The sequence below is a fragment of the Salminus brasiliensis genome, chromosome 11 (genome assembly GCF_030463535.1).
Source record: "Salminus brasiliensis chromosome 11, fSalBra1.hap2, whole genome shotgun sequence".
Classification (NCBI taxonomy): Eukaryota; Metazoa; Chordata; class Actinopteri; order Characiformes; family Bryconidae; genus Salminus; species Salminus brasiliensis.
This window is the reverse complement of record NC_132888.1, coordinates 38,057,488-38,080,546: the sequence shown is the minus strand read 5'-3', so window position 1 is coordinate 38,080,546 and position 23,059 is coordinate 38,057,488. Positions and strand designations below refer to the sequence as shown.

The following is a 23,059-nucleotide window of genomic DNA, read 5'->3' as shown; positions in this document are numbered from 1 at the left end:
ATATAATGGTAATATATATATATGTAGTCGTATGCAAAAGTTTGGGTAACCTTGGTCAACCTTGGTCCATGTATTACTGACACACATTTACATTCTACAGTATAAAGGTATATAATGGTAATATATATATATATATATTTGATGTGCTGTACACATATATGTGTGTGCGTTTGTGTGTGTGTATGTATGTAGTCTTCTGCAAACGTTTGTATAACCTTGGTCTATGTATTACTGACACACATTTACACTGTAAGTAAAATAGTTTGGGTATAATGTATAATGGTATATAATGGTCATAATAATTAACATTATAATTATCATTATATACACTTATACATTATACCCAACCTAACTATTTTACCCCACTAACATAATTTTTTATTCTTGATCACGCTGAAAATTAACACACTTCACACACATCCCTGACAACACACACACCCCCACACACACACACACGAGTACACGTGTTGTGATGATAATTGGCACATTTCTTTATTTCGAAAACAGACACTGAAACTTTTTTTTTCCACAATTGAACTCCTTTTTAGATTCAAACTCGACATTGCACTCACGTGAACATAGGAAAGAGGCTGAGTTTCACTCTTTATTTCTTTTTTCTTTTCTTTTTTTGTTTAACTCTTCTTCTTATTATTATTATTCTAAGTTGTTGGTTTTGACTTTTTCTCTTTTCATTTTTAACATCAGCGCAGGAATAAATCTCCAATTTGATATCAAACTGTCATAACAACACCAAGGACATCGAAAAAAGAAGCCACACGTTTTGGTTACCGTGACTGCGAGAAGGTTCCCCTCTCAGGAGGAATTCCCATGCAAGGAGTCGGATGGGTTCAAGCTATCCATGAAATGCTGGCCAAAACAATGCATCAACATAGAAACACTGGGAGGGAATAATACGCCTCCCCGGTAAATAGCAGTGCACTACTACTATGGTCAATGGAAAAGGTGTGTGTTTGTCTCTATGTGTGTGTGTGTGTGTTTGTGTGTTTATATGTGTGTGTGTGTGTGAGAGAGAGAGAATAACTCTGAATAAATGCAAACCAGGGTCAAACAGGTCGGCTGGGAGTAAGAAAGTGTGTCGTCTGTCCTTTGGTGAAGTTGATGAAAGTACGGGGTTCGGACTCTCGCGTGTTGAAGCAGCACCAGATCACTTCACTGCTAGCTTGAGCCGCAAGTTGCATATGGAAACTCCCCCCCAACCCCGGCCCGCCCTCCCCTCCCACCACCCCGAAGATGTAAGAAAAATCATTGCCACACGAGAAAATAGGACAAACAAATAAAAACTGACCGTCTCACAATCAGAGGTCAAAGAGCAACCTTTCCTAATTATTTGTTACCATTTTACAACTCTGTCTCCGTCGTCTTAAGCGTTCTCGTCCTTCTCCTCTTCCTTGCCCGCTTCCGAAACAGCGCCGTCCGCCGCTCCGGAGTCGTCTGCAGCATCTGCGGACCCCGAAAAAGACGGGACAAGGTTAGGTTACGACGCGCTTACGAGCCACCTGACGAACAAACTGGAGGCACGTTAGCAATCAAGCAAGCTAACCATATTAGCACTGATGCTAACAGACCACGTTAGCGATTAACGCTGCCTGAGCAAATTACCGATAAGTCTGACTGACCACGTTAGCCGCAATGCTAAGCAAATTACCGATAAGTCTGACTGACCATGTTAGCCACAAGCTAAGCAAATTACCGATAAGTCTGACTGACCACGTTAGCCGCAATGCTAAGCAAATTACCGATAAGTCTGACTGACCACGTTAGACGCAATGCTAAGCAAATTATCAATAAGTCTGACTGACCACGTTAGACGCAATGCTAAGCAAATTACAGATAAGTCTGACTGACCACGTTAGTCGCAATGCTAAGCAAATTACCGATAAGTCTGACTGACCACGTTAGCCGCAAGCTAAGGAAATTACGTATAAGTCTGACTGACCACGTTAGTCGCAATGCTAAGCAAATTATCAATAAGTCTGACTGACCACGTTAGACGCAATGCTAAGCAAATTACGTATAAGTCTGACTGACCACGTTAGACGCAATGCTAAGCAAATTACCGATAAGTCTGACTGACCATGTTAGCCGCAATGCTAAGCAAATTATCAATAAGTCTGACTGACCACGTTAGACGCAATGCTAAGCAAATTACAGATAAGTCTGACTGACCACGTTAGACGCAATGCTAAGCAAATTACTGATAAGTCTAACTGACCACGTTAGTTGCAATGCTAAGGAAATTACCGATAAGTCTGACTGACCACGTTAGCCGCAATGCTAAGCAAATTACCGATAAGTCTGACTGATCACGTTAGCCGCAATGCTAAGCAAATTACCGATAAGTCTGACTGACCACGTTAGTCGCAATGCTAAGCAAATTACCGATAAGTCTGACTGACCATGTTAGATGCAATGCTAAGCAAATTACCGATAAGTCTGACTGACCACGTTAGCCGTAATGCTAAGCTCAAGACTAAATTAGCAGTTTGCTAGCGAAGTCCAGGACGGCTTCCCTGTGGTCTGCGCGAGGAGCTGGACTCGTTGGTGTGGTCGGTGATGGACGAAAGGATGGACGCAAGTTTGGGGCGTGGTCGTAACTCCGCTAAGAGTAACTGACCGTGCTACCAATGCTAACAGGTGAGCATTGCAGGTGAGTGAGCAAATTAGCAGCAACGTCAATTTAGCAAATCGAAAAAGTTGCTAACTGGCTAAATTAGCAATAATGACTGTCTAAGCTAATGGCTACAATGCTAAATGACCAAATTCGATATTCGATATTTACCGAACAAATACCGATATTTAGCTCACAAATAATATAATATAAAAAATAAAGCTTGGCGAACAAGTTAGCAATAACGTTAACTAAACATGTTGTATAGCAAACGCGCTAACTGGCCTAACTGGCTATAACATTACCTTGGCATCAGTGAAAGCTAGTCAAATTTTATTAATAATATTTATTAATAACGTTTAACGACCAAATTAGCAAAAAACTCTTGCCAAAATAGACCAACAAAAAAAACATTAGTGATAATCTGAAGTGGTCAAATTAGCAACTATGCTAAGTGACAAGATTATCAGAGAGGCTAATGAACCAAAATAGCAATGAAGCTAAATTAGCAAATTAGCAATAATGCTCTAAGCTGGTCTTTGATGGTCAAGCTGGCTTAAGAGCTGGTCACCAAGGCGAAAACGTATATACCCTATACTGGTAGATTTTATTTTGGTCAGGCATGGTCACTGCTGATCGCCTGGCTTGGTGACCAGCGTAGCCAACTGGTCACGTTGTTCATCCAGCTTAGTGATGATGATGATGATGATGGTCAGGCTGGTCAAGCATGGTCGAGCTGTTTAACTCTCGACGCCCCTAATTCATCTACTAGCATAATGAACCTGACCAAGCTAGCTGGACAACCGGTATGACCAGGCCAGACTTGTCTTCAAGCACTCGTTTATCACTAACAGCCTCAATGACCAGTCCACTTCACGTGAGGTCTGAGTGGTCGAAGTTTCTTGGCTGCGATTTCACTAATGGCGGGGGGTCGTATGTCAGGCGATTGGTCAATGAAGCGACGGTAAACGCTGTCCTTCATGGTTGCTAAGTGTTGTTGCAGAATCTGAGAGAACATCTATAAAGCCTGATTGTGGTCAAGGCGTGCACTTTAGATTGAATCGGGGAGCCCGCATCAGTATAGATCTCTGACCAAACCGCCGCGCACTTAAAGCAGGAACTATAAGATCTAGAGGGAAGAAATCGATCGGCTAATTCAGTTAGACCCAAGCTCATCCTCTTCTCCCTTCAGGAATCATCCATGCGCTACAACAACCGTTCCTGAAGCCTCGGGCTAATTACCGCCGAGCTGAAACGCAGCTCTAGCCCTCCAGCTCGGCCGTATCAAGGCTGAAGAAGCTTCTTCCTTCTTTCCCACCTCAAAGGCGACGGCCATTAACAGCGTTCCTCTGCGCTAGCGATTCGGTTTCGGCTGATGAAGGTTTTTGATGCTGCTGTCCTCTCTCGCAATTAGAAAGCGCTAATGAAGTCTTCCTCCCCTTCCTTTCACACTTTTTAACGGCCTGAAGCCACTGACGTGTTGAAGTTTCATTCAACTGACCAAATTAGCTACGCTGATCAAATTACACTAACTGACCAGATTAGCTACGCACACCAAGCTACGCTACGCTAACTGTCCAAGTTAGCAACACAACTGACCAAATTAGCTATGCTGACCAAACTACACTAACTGATCAAACTACACTAACTGATCAAACTACACTAACTGACCAAATTAGCTACGCTAACTGTCCAAGTTAGCAACACAACTGACCAAATTAGCTATGCTGACCAAACTACACTAACTGATCAAACTACACTAACTAATCAAACTACACTAACTGACCAAATTAGCTACGCTAACTGTCCAAGTTAGCAACACAACTGACTAAATTAGCTGCGCTAACTGTCCAAGTTAGCAACACAACTGACCAAAATAACTATGCTGACCAAACTACTCTAACTGACCAAATCAGCTACACTAACTGACCAAATTAGCTGCGCTAACTGTCCAAGTTAGCAACACAACTGACCAAAATAACTATGCTGACCAAACTACTCTAACTGACCAAATTAGCTACACTAACTGACCAAATTAGCTATGCTAACTGTCCAAGTTAGCAACACAACTGACCAAGTTAGCAACACAACTGACCAAATTAGCTACGCTAACTGTCCAAGTTAGCAACACAACTGACCAAATAGCTACGCTGACCAAACTACATTCCCTGACCACATTAGCTACACCAACTGTGCAAGTTAGCAACACAACGGACCAAACTAGCAACAATGCTAAAGTACTAAGTTAACTAACCAAAACAAATGTAGACAAATGTAGTATTGCTATAATATAATAATAAATGTAATGATTATTTGGTCTGCATGTAAAACTTAGCATGTTGATATATATATATATATACACACACAACACGGCAAGTTTTATACATATTATATATATATATATATATATATATTTAGATTTTTTTTTAAATATATATTTAGATTTAGATTTTTATATATATATACACACACAACACGCCAAGTTTTATACATATATATATATATATATATATATATATATATTTAGATTTTTTTTTAAATATATATTTAGATTTAGATTTTTATATATATATACACACACAACACGCCAAGTTTTATACATATATATATATATATATATATATTTAGATTTTTTTTTAAATATATATTTAGATTTAGATTTATATATATATATACACACACAACACGCCAAGTTTTATACATATATATATATATATATATATATATATATTTAGATTTTTTTTTAAATATATATTTAGATTTAGATTTATATATATATATACACACACAACACGCCAAGTTTTATACATATATATATATATATATATATATATTTAGATTTTTTTAAAAATATATATTTAGATTTAGATTTTTATATATATATACACACACACAACACGGCAAGTTTTATACATATTTTATATATATATTATTATAAATATATATATATATATATATATATATATATATATATATATATATATATAATTTTTATTAGTTATTTGGTCTACATTATATATAGTATTATATATATTTAAATTATGTAAATAAATATAAAATATATATACATACATACATGCAGACCAAATAACTAATAAATATATATATATATATATATATATATATATATATATATATATATATAATTTTTATTAGTTATTTGGTCTACATTATATATAGTATTATATATATTTAAATTATGTAAATAAATATAAAATATATATACATACATACATGCAGACCAAATAACTAATAAATATATATATATATATATATATATATATATATATATATATATATATATTTTTTTATAATAATATATATATATATATAAAATATGTATTAAACTTGGCGTGTTGTGTGTGTATATATATATATATCAACACGCTAAGTTTTACATGCAGACCAAATAACTAATAATTACTTATATTTTTAATTAAATATATATAACTTTTTTATCGTTTATTGTCCTGCTGTCTTTCCTGACGCACCTTGTTTGTCTTGTGTTTGGTTTGCTTCCTCACAATCAGCTGTCTCGCTAGCATCGGCAGGCACGTCGGCTTGTTTGGCTTCCGCCTTCTCCTCTTCCTCCTTCTTGTCAGCATTTACATTCTCGTCGGCCTCAGCGGCCTCAGCGGCGGCGGGTGCTTCTCCGGGTTTCTCCGCTTCCTTGGCCTCCTCTTTGGCCTCCTGCTTGGCAGGCGCTTCTGAGGGGGAGGTGGCCGCCGGGGCTTCGGCCTTGGCTTCGTCGGCCGCGGCTGGAGAGTTGGCGGGTGGCTCAGCCACGGGGCTTTTGGCCTTCTCCTCGCCGGCCTCCTCAGCTGGCTTCTCCGCGGCAGGAGAGGCGGCTTCCTCCTTCTTCTTCTCCTCCTCGCCCTCCCCTTCCTTGGGCGCCTCCGCGGCTGCCTCGGCAGCTTCCGCCGACTCCTCGGGGACGGCTGGACTGTCCTCCTCCTTGTCGTCGTCCTTCATTTTTTTCCGGATTATGTGTCCCCGGAAGCTGGCCTGGATCTTGGTGGCCGCCTTGTGGGCTTTGTCTTCTGGTTTGGTGCCATCTTGCTTGATCTCCTGGTCCGCCTCTTCATTCTTCTCCACCTGAGGGACAAAGAACCAGGGTTATGGTCAGAGCACACTGACTCAACGTTCTCCGACAAACTGGTCTGAAGGCCTGAGCGCACCTGGTCTGAAGGTTCTCCCTTCCTCTGTACCCTGTTCTAGAGTGTTCTCAACCATCCTGGTAGTGTACGTTTCTTGAGGAACTTTGGACTATATCCAATTAACTACAACTGTGAGGAAGTTGTGGGTGTAGTCCAAAGTAGCGCACTATATAGTGAATGAGGAACAGTGTAGTGCACTATGTAGTGTATGAGGAACAGTGTAGTGTACTATATAGTGTATGAGGAACCGTTTAGCGCACTATTTAGTGAATGAGGAACAGTTTAGTGCACTATGTAGTGAATGAGGAACAGTGTAGTGCACTATGTAGTGTATGAGGAACCGTTTAGTGCACTATTTAGTGAATGAGGAACAGTTTAGTGCACTATGTAGTGAATGAGGAACAGTTTAGTGTACTATATAGTGAGTGAGGAACAGTTTTGTGCATTATATAGAGAATGAGGAACAGTTTAATGCACCATATCGTGTATGAGGAAGAGTTTAGTGCACTATATAGTGAGGAGCAGTTTAGTGCACTATATAGTGAGTGAGGAAGAGTTTAGTGCACTATATAGTGAGTGAGGAAGTTTTGTGCACTATATAGAGAATGAGGAACAGTGTAGTGCACTATGTAGTGTATGAGGAACCGTTTAGTGCACTATTTAGTGAATGAGGAACAGTTTAGTGAACTATATAGTGAGTAAGGAACAGTTTAGTGCACTATGTAGTGAATGAGAAACAGTTTAGTGCACTATATAGAGAATAAGGAACCGTTTAGTGCACTATTTGGTGAATGAGGAACAGTTTAGTGCACTATTTAGCGAATGAGGCAGTTTTGAAAATAGTCTGAAATAGTGTACTATAAAGTGAATGAGGAACAGTTTAGTGCACTACTTAGTGAATAAGGTCGTCTGGATATAGTCTAAAGTAGTGCACTATATAGAGAATGAGGAACAGTTTAGTGTACTATATAGTGAGTAAGGAACCGTTTAGTGCACTACATAGTGTATGAGGAAGAGTCTAGTGCACTATATAGTGAGTGAGGAACAGTTTCGTGCACTATATTGTGTATGAGGAAGAGTTTAGTGCACTATATAGTGAGTGAGGAAGAGTTTCGTGCACTATATAGAGAATGAGGAAGAGTTTAGTGCACCATATCGTGTATGAGGAAGAGTCTAGTGCACTATATAGTGAGTGAGGAACAGTTTCGTGCACTATATTGTGTATGAGGAAGAGTTTAGTGCACTATATAGTGAGTGAGGAAGAGTTTCGTGCACTATATAGAGAATGAGGAAGAGTTTAGTGCACCATATCGTGTATGAGGAAGAGTTTAGTGCACTATATAGTGAGTGAGGAAGAGTTTTGTGCACTATATAGTGAGTGAGGAAGAGTTTCGTGCACTATATAGTGAGTGAGGAAGAGTTCGGGGTCTAGTCTTCAGCAGGGGAGCGTCTGGAACGCGGTGGTCGTGACTGCTGAAGCAGCACAGCGGTGTCTCTGTAGCCGTAGCCAAAACGCCGCTGCTTCTCCAAAGCACTGTAATCATCCAGCAGCTCCAGCAAAGACACCACACTGCGTTGTAAACACTGTGGCGGAGCTGCTCGCTCTGCGGGAAGCCATGTTTGTCTGACAGACTTTAAGCAGGCAGGAAAGCTGCAGCTGTTAGCTACATGATTAGCGGCCCATGCAGCAGCTCCGCGGCTCTGCGGCACGGTCCACGCTAGCAATATTTAGCATGTCATGAGGTTGGAAAGCTTTAAAATGTGATCCTTAATTAATGAAGCAGCTTAGAGTTCGAGTCTACAGCTCACTAACGCCAGCATGACTGCTAATGACTCTGAATTGATTGAATTGGAACCAGGCGCCTGAAGAGTTTAATCCCTTAAATAGTTCCCTCACAGAATGTCTTCATACCGGACGGTGGAGGGATACAAGCGGGGTGTTGAGTGGCACTAGTGACCAGTGAGTGCACTGTATAGCGAATGAGGCAGTTTTGGGTATAGTCCAAAGTAGTGCCCTATATAGTGAACAAGGATAGTATACTATATAGTGAATAACTTACGGTGTCACAAAGTAGTGCCCTATATAGTGAATAAGGATAGTGTCCTATATAGTGAATAAGAAAAGTATACTATATAGTGAATAACTCACAGCTTCACAAAGTAGTGCACTATATAGTGAATAAGGATAGTGTCCTATTTAGTGAAGAGCTCAAAGCATCACAAAGTTGTGCACTATATAGTGAATAAGGATAGTGTCCTATATAGTGAATACCTAAAGACATCACAAAGTAGTGCACTATATAGTGAATAAGGATAGCATACTATATACTGAAAATAACTGACGCATCACAAAGTAGTGCACTATATAGTGAATAAGGATAGCATACTATATACTGAAAATAACTGATGCATCACAAAGTAGTGCACTATATAGTGAATAAGAATAGTGTCCTATTTAGTGAATAAGGATAGTATCCTATTTAGTGAATAACTCACAGTGTCACAAAGTAATGCATAGTGTAGTGAATAAGGAGTGCACAGTAGTGAATAAGGAGAGCACAGTATATAGTGATTAAGGATAGTGCACTACATAGTGAATAACTCACAGGGTCACAATTTCTCCAACACTATATAACTCTCTAGCACTATGGGACAGATAATAAGGATAATCGTGGACAAATTAGTGCACTACATAGTGAACAGGACACAGATCCAGACATAGCCTATTATGACACCCTAGACAGTGAATATGGCATACTAGTGAATAGGGATAGTGCACTATATCTAAAGTGAACAAGACACTTAAAAATAATGCACTATATAGTGCATAGGGCACAGTCTTGATTGTGTACTGTAGTGAATAGGGATTTGAACTTGGATTAGTGCACTTGGATCTAGTGAACAGGCCTCAGATTCAGACATGGCCCGCTGTCTGATTTCTCTATTAGCTTGCTGGTTCCTCATGGATGACTGGGCCAATGAGGCCTTGGCTCGGTGCTTAACAAGCCACCTCAATTGTAGCTCCTGAACGAGCTGTGAGGTTGTGGGGCCAGTGGCCAGGAACTCTGCCCTCCCCGTATGCTCCTGCATGGCTCCGCGCCCACGCTTTCCAAGAATTTATCGATCACTGGCATCGAAAGCCGCCCGCGGTCCATCACCTCCACACATGGGCTTTTATCTGCAATCGTTCTCTCGGAGTAAACAACTTTAGGAGCGACACTGCCACAGCTGCACCAGAGGAGCACCAAGAGCTCTAGATCATATGTTCTGAACCGCTAGTTAACCTAAAAGGGCCGCTAACGAAACTTCGCTAATCTGAAGATCCAGGTTCTGCTGACTGAGGAGGTTCTTGGAGCCCGATGCTAATGGACAGTCCCCCCAGCTTCTAGCGTTCACACATACAACCTCTCCTTCTGTCCTCGCTCGCCGGTGCCAGGAACAACAGAGAGGCCAAACGGCGGCAGCGGAACTCTTACACGAACGCCGGACGTTCGAGACCCGCGGCTCAAAAGTAGCAATGGCTAACTGGGCTTCCTGATATATAGCCTGCTTGCCCACCGTGCTTCTGGCAGTGCTTCCGGGGACCGTGGTCCGAAACAGACGGCAGACGGCGGGCTGTTCATTCTAAAACTCCATAACTCAGCCGGGCCGTCCACTGCTGGACAGAGGCCAGGCCCGATAAAACGAGCTTTACAGCCTGAAGAGGCGTGCGTTAGGATAAACGACTGGGGCAGCAGGTTCAGAGGGTTCGGGGGTTCAGGAGTAGCACTAATTCTCTACAGTAAGGGCTACGCAATTCAGTGCAATTATGCTGCTGTGACAGCGTAGCACAAGTCAGGCGTGTGCTAACAATACCCATGCTAACACTTGCATAGCACGCCAATGCTAACCATCTTGATGCTCGCATATTGTCACCGGAAAGACAAGTGGCCAGATCTCCCCCTCCCCCTCAGGTCGTGAGATTACTTTGTGGCCTCAAAAGATTATTTTGTGGCCAATAGAATCTTCATTTATGACACATAATCATATACTGAGGCCACAAAATTACAAAATTATGGCCACAAGCTAATATATTGGGACCCGAAAGAATATATCGAGGCCACAAGATAATATATTGAGGCCACAAGATAGTATATTGAGACCCCAAAGAATATATTAAGGCCACAAGATAATATATTGAGGGCACTAGATAATATATCGAGGGCACTAGATAATATATTGAGGCCACTAGATAATATATTTAAGTCCACAATGTATGTTGAAGCCACAAAATAATATATCGAGACCCCAAAGAATTTATCGAGGCCACAAAATAATATATTTGAGGTCACAAGTAAATATATTGAGACCCCAAAGAATATGTTGAGGCCACAAGATAATATATTGAGTCCACACAATAATATATTGAGAAAATGTTGAAGCCACAAGGTAATATGTTGAGACCACAAGATATTACATAATATCTCGAGGCCTCAATATATTATTTTATGGCCACTAGAAACTTAATATAAAAAATATATTATCTTGTGGCCACATCTTATTAAAAACAACCACCATGTCTCATTATTGGTGCTATAGATCTATAGTCCATGTGGCTAATCTTTTTTTTTTTTTGCCATTACCATGCTCACATACAGAAACGTAGCAGCATTAGCACGCTAACCTGCTTTGAAACAATACACACTCCACGTGGAAGCTACGTCCTAAGAAGTGATCAAAGTGTTTTTGTGAGAAAATGACCGGAGTTGACCGATATTTCATGGAGTGGTGGAGCAGAAAGGTGAGAGAGGTGAGTGGTGTATTTGTTTACCTGTTAGCGCTCGGATTCCTCGGCCAAATTCCCGCACGATACCGTTGTTATTTTACTACTCACATGCCTCTAATGAAAAAAATAATAAAATGAACAACAAAATAAACAACAAACGCAACTCAAGCAATAATGTAAATGGAAACACAAATGACTTGAACAACAATACGTTTTTTTTTTGTTTGTTTTTTTCCTGTGGAAATGAAATGTTAATCAAACCATAGCAAAGAAATACAAATAAGGAGATTATCCAAGCACACACACTGAAGAACGAAATTAGGCGTATGGATGCTGTGCGGAAATAATGAGGTGAATCTGAATAAAATTAGAATAAATTACAGTGAGAGAGCTTCTGGTGAGGGGAAATGATTAAATGATTGAATAAAATAAAAAATCTGAAGTATATATCATGTATATGAAAGCATGGATGATTTCAAATAAGCAGGGTTTCACATATTTTATGAAAATTATATATATATTCAATTTATATATATATGGGGTAAAAACTGTGCTTACCCACAAATAAAAAAACTACTATATACTATATTAAGCATATAAAGATATATAAAGTATATATACAAATATATATATATATATATATATATATGTGTGTGTGTATTTAGTCTACAATGAGCATCATATAAAGTCACTAATTAATTATGAATTATTGAAAATATGTATTATGTAAATGAAAGGCTGGAGGATTTCAAATAAGCAGGGTTTTGCATATTTTATATATCTGATATATATTTCATGTACATATATGGGAAGAAATTCATATAAATAAATAAAAATAATAATAAAAAAATTTAACTATAATATACTAATGATATACTAACAAGCATCATATAGTGTGCTACATATAAAGTGGTATATGCTATATATTTTATGTATATATGGGAAGAAATACTATACTATATGTATGTATGTATATACATATATATGCTTATGTGAAATTATCCATACACTACAGTATACTACTATCATCTACAATGAGCATCATATAAAGTCACAAATTCATTATGAATTATATATTTTATATACCTGCTATATATTTAATGTATATATGGAAAATAATACTATACTAAATATATACAAATATAAATATAATGTATGTATAAATATATATATATATATGTGCTTATTTGAAATGATTCATTCTTTTGTACTGTGTAGTACCATAGTCTGATGAGCCTCACATAAAGTCACTAATTAATGGTGAATTAATGAGAGGCCTGGCGGACTGTTATCCATCTGGGAGCGCAAACCAAAGGTGCAAAAAATCCAGTCATTCTCACAAACTGGATTTGTGAACCGATATGCAAATAAGGCTTTTATATAACTGTAGTTATGACCTCTATGACCCATTTTACGTATCCATACATAACCGACTCTGACTAGGCCCCACTGGGTCCCAGCTTCGTCTTCAGAAAGGAGAGCATCGCTCACACACACACACACACACACACACACACACACACACACACACAAACACACACTCCGAGTTACACTCGAACAGTTCACTCGCAGAATGCAGACTCAGGTCCTGAAATGAGGCCAGATTCTCGTGTTGCCCTCCCGGTTATTGGATTCTTACCAGTAATGGGCTGCAGGAGCCGTATAAGGTGACTGAACATCGGCAGTTCATGAAAGCAATGGGAAGATAATAGAGGCGCTCTCCCCGTTAAAGGAACACTCCGGCGGTTTTCTGATCTGATCCCGAGCCCAAACATCTCTATCGCAGTGGTGAAAAACACAGGGCCTGGTCCTTGTACCCCGGCAATAACGGAAAGTGCTGCTCGGGTAATGCGGTTATAACACAAGTCAATGGGCAGATGCTGAAGCAAGGAAAAATATTGTTATATTATATTATGATATATTTATATCACTGTCACTGTCACGAGGGGACTTTGTAAATCCATTTTTGCCATTTTTAACTTTTTTCACATAATGTGTGTGGTGTCACAACTTCATCTTAACGAATGGACCAATAGAAAAGCTCCTAAACAACTTGGGATAAACGTTTTCCACTGAACATTAATAATAACTGGGAAAAGCCAGTATTGCATTTATATGAATTTTAGAGTCAAGATCTGTTTGATCTTATCCAGTGTCTACATGTAAATAGTCATTTTATATAATTAAATAAATAAAGTCAGATTATATATTAAACCTGTACATTTTAAACAGTATCATAATGTATGTATAGAGTGAGTACGGTGGATATAGTGTATGTACGGTGTATATACAGTATGTATAGTGTATGAATTGTGCATATATAGTGAGTGTAAAGAGTATGTAGTGTGTATAGTGCATGTATATAGTGAATGTATAGTGTTTGTAGTGTATAGTGTATATTATATAGTATAGTGTGTATATATATGTATGTATAGTGTGTGTATTGTGTATGTATAGTGGGTGTACAGTGTGTATATATAGTGTGTGTGTGTTGTGTATATATACTGTTTGTATTGTGTGTGTATATATAGTGTATGTGTAGTGTGTGTATATATAGTGTGTATAGTGTATAGTGTGTGTATTGTGTATATATAGTGAAAGTATTTTGTGTACATATAGTGTGTGTATTGTGTATATATAGTGTGTGTATTTTGTGTATATATAGTGTATGTATTTTGTGTATATATAGTGGATGTATTGTGTATATATAGTGGGTGTATTGTGTATATATAGTGTATGTGTGGTGGGTTTATAGTGTGTATATATAGTGTATGTATAGTGTGTGTATATTGTATCTATAGTGTGTGTATTTTGTGTATATATAGTGTGTATTTTGTGTATATATAGTGTGTGTATTGTGTATATACAGTGTATGTGTGGTGGGTTTATAGTGTGTATATAGTGTATGTATAGTGTGTGTATTGTGTATGTATAGTGTGTGTATTTTGTGTATATATAGTGGGTGTATTTTGTGTATATATAGTGTGTATAGTGTATATAGTGTGTGTATTGTGTATATATAGTGAAAGTATTTTGTGTATATATAGTGTGTGTATTTTGTGTATATATAGTGGGTGTATTGTGTATATATAGTGTATGTGTGGTGGGTTTATAGTGTGTGTATATTGTATCTATAGTGTGTGTATTTTGTGTATATAGTGTGTATAGTATAGTATAAGTTAATGTGTGTGTATATACTGTATTTTTATTATGTACATATACATATACTTGTGTTTTTACTATTGTGAATTTTTATATATACATTTATTTTCCTTTTCTTTTCTAAGTACAAGGAAGCGTATCAAAATAAAGGTCTTTGGGAACTGATTGTATAATACGGACACGTCAGACAGACTTATTCCTTTAAGTCTGTTTCTGATTATATGGTAGTTACGGCTCCTCTCAGGGCTACAAGCTATCGTAGATCAATGGCTAATCAATAGAGTCATCCCAGCGGCTATTAGATCCAGTCACATTTTCATACTCTCCCGGGTGTGGTAAACATTTCAGCCATTAGAGCTCACTGACATCTTCATCTTCGTCTTCAGGGCAGACCTTGACGGCAGCGCTAACCGACTGGCTAAGTCCCTCAGTGCCGACTTGGGGCTGCTTTCCCACACAGAGCCAGGTACGCTGAGGTAAAATTGATCATAATTGGATCAGGTAACAGCGTAACGTGATTAGATTGCGTGCGGCAAGCGGCTAATAGGAGTAATCCCCCCTTTTAATGACACCTGTTGCTCAGGCAGATGGCTAACGCTACATAGACGCCTGCTAGCGCTGCGGCCGTCCGGTAACAGGTGAGGTCTCGTAGCTGCCGTTGCGGAATGACTCATTTCTCATGAGTCACGCTCATCATCATCATCATCATCATAGTCCCCGATCAGCCCGAGACCATGACATCACCCGTGCATTACGCCAGCGGACCCACCGTCTCTGAGGTAAATGCTATTAGAGCCTTTGTTCCGCGGCGGATTAAAGAAAAAGGATCAAACTGAGGTAAAAAGGAAGCGGGATGATGCGAGAAATGAGCGGCGCGAGAGCAGACGGCTGAGAGGGCTGCCAATATTTCATTCGTTTGAATTTTCCCTCGAGATTTGGTCACATTTTCCGATTAAGGCGTGGCATTAAATAGCATGCTAAGCTGCTAGCCCACCCCTGGCTTTGTAATTCAGTCTGAAAGGATGAGTAACACACGCCTCCTGAACCTCAGGCATGAAATCATCACCATTAGTGAGGTCAGGTCATTTTTCAACAACACAGCCGCTGTCCAGTGGTCATATGCATGCTAGAAAGTGACCTGTTCTCATTGGCTCCTGTCTATCTGCCGTATTTGTGGCTATCTAGGCCTACATCCATCCTCTCTGTGCTGCTAAAAACAAACCTGGAACCATTCCAGGGCTCCGAACCTGCAATTCTGGGGCAGGTTTCCTGCCTAGCGCTCTGACGGCCTTCGCCTGCAGCCAGTCTGACATGACAGTGAACTGGTCGACCTGAGGAGGTTTCTGGAAGTGACCTTGTTGCCCCTGTCAGAAGAGCGTAACGCTCTAAATGTAGGTATTGTGATATACACTGAGGAGGCGGAGCTACAGTCTCTCATTAGGGTGAATATATATTAATAACGCTCTAAATGTAGGTATTGTGATATACACTGAGGAGGCGGAGCTACAGTCTCTCATTAGGGTGAATATTAATAACGCTCTAAATGTAGGTACTGTGATATACACTGAGGAGGCGGAGCTACAGTCTCTCATTAGAGTGAATATATATTAATAACGCTCTAAATGTAGGTATTGTGATATACACTGAGGAGGCGGAGCTACAGTCTCTCATTAGGGTGAATATATATTAATAACGCTCTAAATGTAGGTATTGTGATATACACTGAGGAGGCGGAGCTACAGTCTCTCATTAGGGTGAATATTAATAACGCTCTAAATGTAGGTACTGTGATATACACTGAGGAGGCGGAGCTACAGTCTCTCATTAGAGTGAATATATATTAATAACGCTCTAAATGTAGGTATTGTGATATACACTGAGGAGGCGGAGCTACAGTCTCTCATTAGAGTGAATATATATTAATAACGCTCTAAATGTAGGTATTGTGATATACACTGAGGAGGCGGAGCTACAGTCTCTCATTAGAGTGAATATATATTAATAACGCTCTAAATGTAGGTATTGTGATATACACTGAGGAGGCGGAGCTACAGTCTCATTAGGGTGAATATTAATAATGCTCTAAATATAGGTATTGTGATATACACTGAGGAGGCGGAGCTACAGTCTCTCATTAGAGTGAATATATATTAATAACGCTCTAAATGTAGGTATTGTGATATACACTGAGGAGGCGGAGCTACAGTCTCTCATTAGGGTGAATATATATTAATAACGCTCTAAATGTAGGTATTTGTAATATACACTGAGGAGGCGGAGCTACAGTCTCTCATTAGAGTGAATATTAATAACGCTCTAAATGTAGGTATTGTGATATACACTGAGGAGGCGGAGCAACAGTCTTTCATTAGGGTGAATATATATTAATAACGCTCTAAATGTAGGTATTTGTAATATACACTGAGGAGGCGGAGCTACAGTCTCTCATTAGGGTGAATATTAATAACGCTCTAAATGTAGGTATTGTGATATACACTGAGGAGGCGGAGCTACAGTCTCTCATTAGGGTGAATATATATTAATAACGCTCTAAATGTAGGTATTGTGATATACACTGAGGAGGCGGAGCTACAGTCTCTTATTAGGGTGAATATTAATAACGCTCTAAATGTAGGTATTGTGATATACACTGAGGAGGCGGAGCTACAGTCTCTCATTAGAGTGAATATATATTAATAACGCTCTAAATGTAGGTATTGTGATATACACTGAGGAGGCGGAGCTACAGTCTCTTATTAGGGTGAATATTAATAACGCTCTAAATATAGGTATTGTGATATACACTGAGGAGGAGGAGCTACAGTCTCTCATTAGGGTGAATATTAATAACGCTCTAAATGTAGGTATTGTGATATACACTGAGGAGGCGGAGCTACAGTCTCTCATTAGGGTGAATATTAATAACGCTCTAAATATAGGTATTGTGATATACACTGAGGAGGCGGAGCTACAGTCTCTCATTAGAGTGAATATATATTAATAACGCTCTAAATATAGGTATTGTGATATACACTGAGGAGGCGGAGCTACAGTCTTTCATTAGGGTGAATATATATTAATAACGCTCTAAATGTAGGAATTTGTAATATACACTGAGGAGGCGGAGCATGGAAAGGTCAATCCGAGTAGCAGTGGAACACTGGAGCGCTTTTGAATCGAGGCACAATTTGCCCTAATGGAGGCGCCGGCCTCAAATCAATGGGCCGAGACAGGCAGCAGTGTATGAAGACTGACAGAGCGACTGTCCGGCTCCGATCAGTCCAGGCCTGTTAGAGAGAAGCGTGTCCAATCAAAATGATTGACAGATAACACATCGTTCGGAGCGACTTCATCGGCGCGCGGCCATAACTCAACCGGACGTTTGCGAGGCGGCCGCGGCGGAGGTGTTTAAAGTGGGGGCAGGACTTTAAGGTTAACGCTGAATATATTTGCCCCTCCTCCACGCGAGCACTCAGTCACGGCCTTGACTGTATCAGCAGCTCCTTCAGTGGCACAGTAACGGCATTAACCCTCAGAGGTCGCAGTTAGCGCCAGCGCTAACACAAGCACGCCCTCCTTATATATGAATCACTTGGGGCTTGTGGCTCATTGACAGAAGCGCTACTTCACAAGTGCAGCCACACCTCCTGCTGACTAGCTAATAGTAGCTCCGCCTCCTTTCTAGCAATAGCCATTATCCTGGTTTCTGATGACTAGCTAGCCACAGCCCTGCCCTGATGATTAGCTAGGCATGGGTCTACTTTATGATCATTAGTTAGCCACATGCCTGCCTTCTGAAGAAACGTAGCAATGGTTTCTCGTTGGGATGATTAGCTAGCCATGGCACCGCCTATTGAGGATTAGCCTGGCCTATTGATGATTGGCTAGCTATAGCCTCGCCTATTGATGATTAGTCTTGCCTACTGATGATTAGCCTGGCCTATTGATGATTAGCCTTGCCTATTGATGATTAGTCTTGCCTATTGATGATTAGTTAGCCATAGCCCCGCCTATTGATGATTAGCCTCGCCTATTGATGATTAGTTAGCCATAGCCCCGCCTATTGATGATTAGCCTCGCCTATTGATGAGTAACTAGCCATAGCCTCGCCTTAAAATGATTAGCTAGCCAAAGCCCTGCCTTTAATAGCCATGGCAACACCTTATGACAGGTAACCATGATCCCACCTTGTGATGATTAGCTAGCCAAAGCCCTGCCTTTAATAGCCATGGCAACACCTTATGACAGGTAGCCATGATCCCACCTTGTGATGATTAGCTAGCCATGGCCATGCCTATTGATGATTAGCCTTGCCTATTGATGATTAGTTAGCCATAGCCCTGCCTATAGATGATTAGCCTTGCCTATTGATGATTAGTTAGCCATAGCCCCGCCTATTGATGATTAGCCTCGCCTATTGATGATTAGTTAGCCATAGCCCCGCCTATAGATGATTAGCCCCGCCTATTGATGATTAGCCTCGCCTATTGATGATTAGCCTCGCCTATTGATGAGTAACTAGCCATAGTCTCGCCTATTGGTGATTAACTAGCCATAGCCCTGCCTTAAAATGATTAACTAGCCAAAGCCCTGCCTTTAATAGCCATGGCAACACCTTATGACAGGTAGCCATGATCCCACCTTGTGATGATTAGCTAGTCATAGCCATGCCTTCTTTTGACTAGTTAGCCATAGTTCTACCATCTGATGATACTTAGCCATGTCTGAACGAGAACAGGAGGGAAAAATGAAGCACATGAAAAATGTAGGATTTGGTTCATTAAAATATCACATATTAATGACACATTTGGAGTATCCTAATTAATAATTCATTAATAATTCATTAAAACACCAGCCACGGTCCTTCTCGCTACAGATTATGACGAATAAAGCGCCATCAAATAAACTGCTCTCAACATCAGCGTGATTCCCCTCCCCACCAAGGCCTCGATCAACCGGTGGTCCAAAGGATGACTCATAGAGACGCCCAGTGAGCCGAATCTCCAGCCCCCCCCAGCAAGCACAAACTGACCGCCGAGTACGAGCCGGCTTAGGTGGACCGATGCAGCCGATTAGCTGTTTCCCCACGTCCACACCTACTCCCGCGGTCTGAAAAAGGCGGCAGCTCATGCAGTCAGTGTGTGAATCTGGGACACTGCAGGTGCCTGTGTAGGTGTCTGCTGTCGCCTCGCCGCCTTTCCATGCGTGAAGTCGTAGCCGCGGGTTTTATGGCCCGTGTCCAATAAGCCGCATGTGTGTTTTATGGCCCCGTCCTGGTGTAATAGGGCCCGCGGCCACACCCCGGTGGGAGATCCGGCCTTAAATCCTGCCTTAATCTCCTTCCCCGCCCGTACTCGGACAAACCACGCCTCCCGAGCCACCCCGCAAGCCTCTGAGGACTGGGCAGTGGACCAGGTTTAGCTCATAGGAGCCCCACCTCTGACCTGGGAGTGGCCAGCGACGGCCTGGACTAGTGGACTTCACCTCCTGGGCTAGCTGAGCTCAGGCTGGCTAACAGTAGTCCCACCTTCCAAGCTGGAATGGGCTAGTGGCCATAGCCCCGCCTTCTGGTAGTAATTAGCCGCTATCCCAGCTTCCGGCAAGGGTCCACTCTATGAAGATTAGCTAGCCACAGTCTAGCCTTGGACTCAAGCGGTCATGGCCACACCTTGTGACAGCTAGCCATGGCCTCGCCTTATGAAGATGAGCTAGCCATAGACCCACCTTGTGATAATTAGCTAGTCACAGTCCTGCTATGGACCTTTCAATGGCTAACTAGCCAAACATCCTGCCTTCTGGTGACGAGATGGCCATAGCCCCCCACCTTCTAAGCTAACTGAGGTACAATTTCTAGCAGTAGCCCTTCCTTGACAATAATTAGCCATACCCCCACCACCTCCATCTCTTGCTGATTTGCTAACTTAGACCCACCTTAAGATGATTAGCTAGCCATAGCCCTGCCTTCCAACGACACCTAGCCATCATAGGCCCGGGTCCTTATGAGCAGCTGGGCATGGACCCACATGTAGATGGCTAACTAGCCATGGCCCTGCTTTCTGAAGATACCCAGCCATACTTGCTAGCCACAGCCCCGCCTAGCAGCGGCCCGGCGGTTACAGCAGTAGCCCAGCGGTAACCAGTGGCCATTCCTCTTTCACTGGGATTGATCGGCAAGGCTTGTCTCATTACGGGTGGTGGTGGTGGTCCACACCTCCCCCACCTCCACCCGATTCCTTTGGGAATTTCTGGTCGAGGGGGAAGACAGAAAGCGGAAGAGAGGCGGAAAGAATCATTAGCACCCCCACCATCACCACCACCACCACCACCCCACCCACCCATCTCTCAGGACAGGCATGAAGAACCCTGAGAGAACCTTCAGATGTTCAGCAGATCAGGGCTGCATGGGTCTCGCGCTCTATCTCTACCTCTCTCGCCCTCACTCTCTCTCTCTCTCTCTGCGGTGAATCCTCCTGAGCTCGTGCCACGCCCTTTTTTCCCCCTCTCTCTCTCTCTCTTTATCGCGCGCTCCCTTTTTTCCCTCTCGCGCAGCTCCACGCCTGGATTTTGCCGGACGCTCACGTCACGTGCAGCCCAGCGCGCGCCTCGCCTCGCCTCGCCTTGCCTCGCCTCTCGCGCTGAGCAGCCGGCTTCATCTCTCCGAGAACAAAAGACCCCCCCCCTCCCCACCCCTTCCTCCCTCCTCCTCCTCCTCCTCCTCTTCCTCACCCCCCCCCCCCTCTTTTGCCACCTGCACCTCGTGACCTCACCGTTGCTCTACTTTTCCGGCGCGTCGATCGTCACGCCGGTTTCGCGCGAGACTGCGTGCCTGCCTGCCTGCCTGCATGCATGCATCGGGTGCGAGCTAGCGAGAGAGAGAGAGCGTGCGTGTGCGTGTGCGTGCGTGTGCGTGTGTGCACGCGCGTGCTTGGGGTGTTGGTGTGGCGTGGCATCGCATCGCAGCGCAGCGGGACGAAAGAAGCAGCCTCGCGCACCTCCGTTTTTTTGCACGGTTGTGCAAAAGCAAGAAAAAGAGAGGAGGGACACTCGCGCTTGATTATGCATGCAAATAAAAGACGGCGCGAGACGAAACAAGACGCAAAAACCCCTCTGGACCGACCCACCCTCACTCACTTACATGCACGAAAAAAAAAAAAAAAAAGTAGTCTTGCAGCCTTGCAGAAATCCCTAGTTTTTGCTCACGAGGTTCTTATTGGCACCCTTTTAAATCGCCAATGCATGTGCACGCTCCGTGCAACTGCCACTTGGGTGCAGCCAGACTGGGTGCACCCCACCCTTTTTTTTTTTTTTCCCTTCTCACTCTCTCTCGCGCGCACTCTTGCACAAACTTGCAACCCAAGTGCATGCATTTGGCAAATGCATGCACTTGCATTGCCTTTGAAAGCAAACCTGCACAGTAGAATAGTGCACGCTTCGCCACCGCCTATACAAAGACATAAACATCACACGTGCAGACGCCGTAAAGGAGCCACCACAATGGCACCTGGAACGACGCTGGCTCTCCTCTCAGGCAGGTGCACGCCCGATTCCCTGCTCCGGCTTTTTTTGGTTTTTCCGGACGCCTTCAGACATGCCACCATGCTGAAAAGTGCTGGAAGCTGCTCCAGGCTCCCTGTACTGTCAGCAGCTTAATTACATTAGCAAGGCGTGTCAGGAGGCTCCTGCTCCCCCCCACCCCCCCCTCAACCCCATCCCTCCACCACCACTACCACCAGCACCACCAATACCACCACCTGAAGGCTGGCCGGGTGACCCGGAGTAGTCCTGAGCCACCCAGTCTTGCACCCCCAGGTCACAAATCGAGGCTATCTAGGAAAAAAAGAGGAAGACAGAAAGACAGCGAGAGACTCTGGGAATATTTGGGAATATTTACCGGCTTCGTTCTTCTTATGCAGCACAGCATCCTTGGACTATCCCTTCTTTCCTTTTTTTTTTTTCTTTTCCTTTTCCTCCTTTTTCCGCCTTCTTTGCCTCTTCCTCTTTTCCTTTGCACCTCTCTCTCTCTCTCTCTCTCTCTCTCGCTCACACACTCACTCACACACCCGGCTGTATCAACAGCTGAGGCGTCTGATGCTTTTACTCATTCCACTTGGCCCACACACACGCGAGTGCACTCTCTCTCTCTCTTTCTCTCTCTCTCTCTTCCTCTCTCGCCCTCTCTCTCTCTCCTCTCTCCTCTCTCTCTCTCCTCTCTCTCTCTCTCTCTTCCACACACACACACACACACACTCCGCCGGTAGTCCGCTGTGAGACACGCCGCCTAACAATGACTACTAAAGCCGCCCTATAAACCCCTCCTATCTCTCTCTCTCTCTCTCTCTCTCTCTC

The 23,059-nt window shown here is 42.2% G+C and overlaps 1 protein-coding gene across 1 annotated transcript; it reads right to left on the bottom strand.

Moving 5' to 3' along the window:
• Positions 1 to 467: 467 nt before the first annotated feature.
• gap43 (growth associated protein 43) lies at positions 468 to 23,059 on the bottom strand. Its single transcript, XM_072690820.1, has 3 exons — positions 22,605 to 23,059; positions 6,121 to 6,724; positions 468 to 1,461 (listed from the first exon to the last, which is right to left on the bottom strand). Exons 1-3 carry the CDS (start codon positions 22,632 to 22,634, stop codon positions 1,382 to 1,384), a joined length of 714 nt encoding a protein of 237 aa, XP_072546921.1. The 5' UTR covers positions 22,635 to 23,059; the 3' UTR covers positions 468 to 1,381.

Coding starts and splice junctions, on each gene's coding strand:
- gap43 (XM_072690820.1), bottom strand. CDS start 22,634: ATGCTGTGCTGCATAAGAAGAACGAAGCCG. Junction 6,725..22,604: donor GCATAAGAAGAACGAAGCCG/GTAAATATTCCC, acceptor TTTGTCCCTCAG/GTGGAGAAGAATGAAGAGGC. Junction 1,462..6,120: donor CCAAACACAAGACAAACAAG/GTGCGTCAGGAA, acceptor CGGGGTCCGCAG/ATGCTGCAGACGACTCCGGA.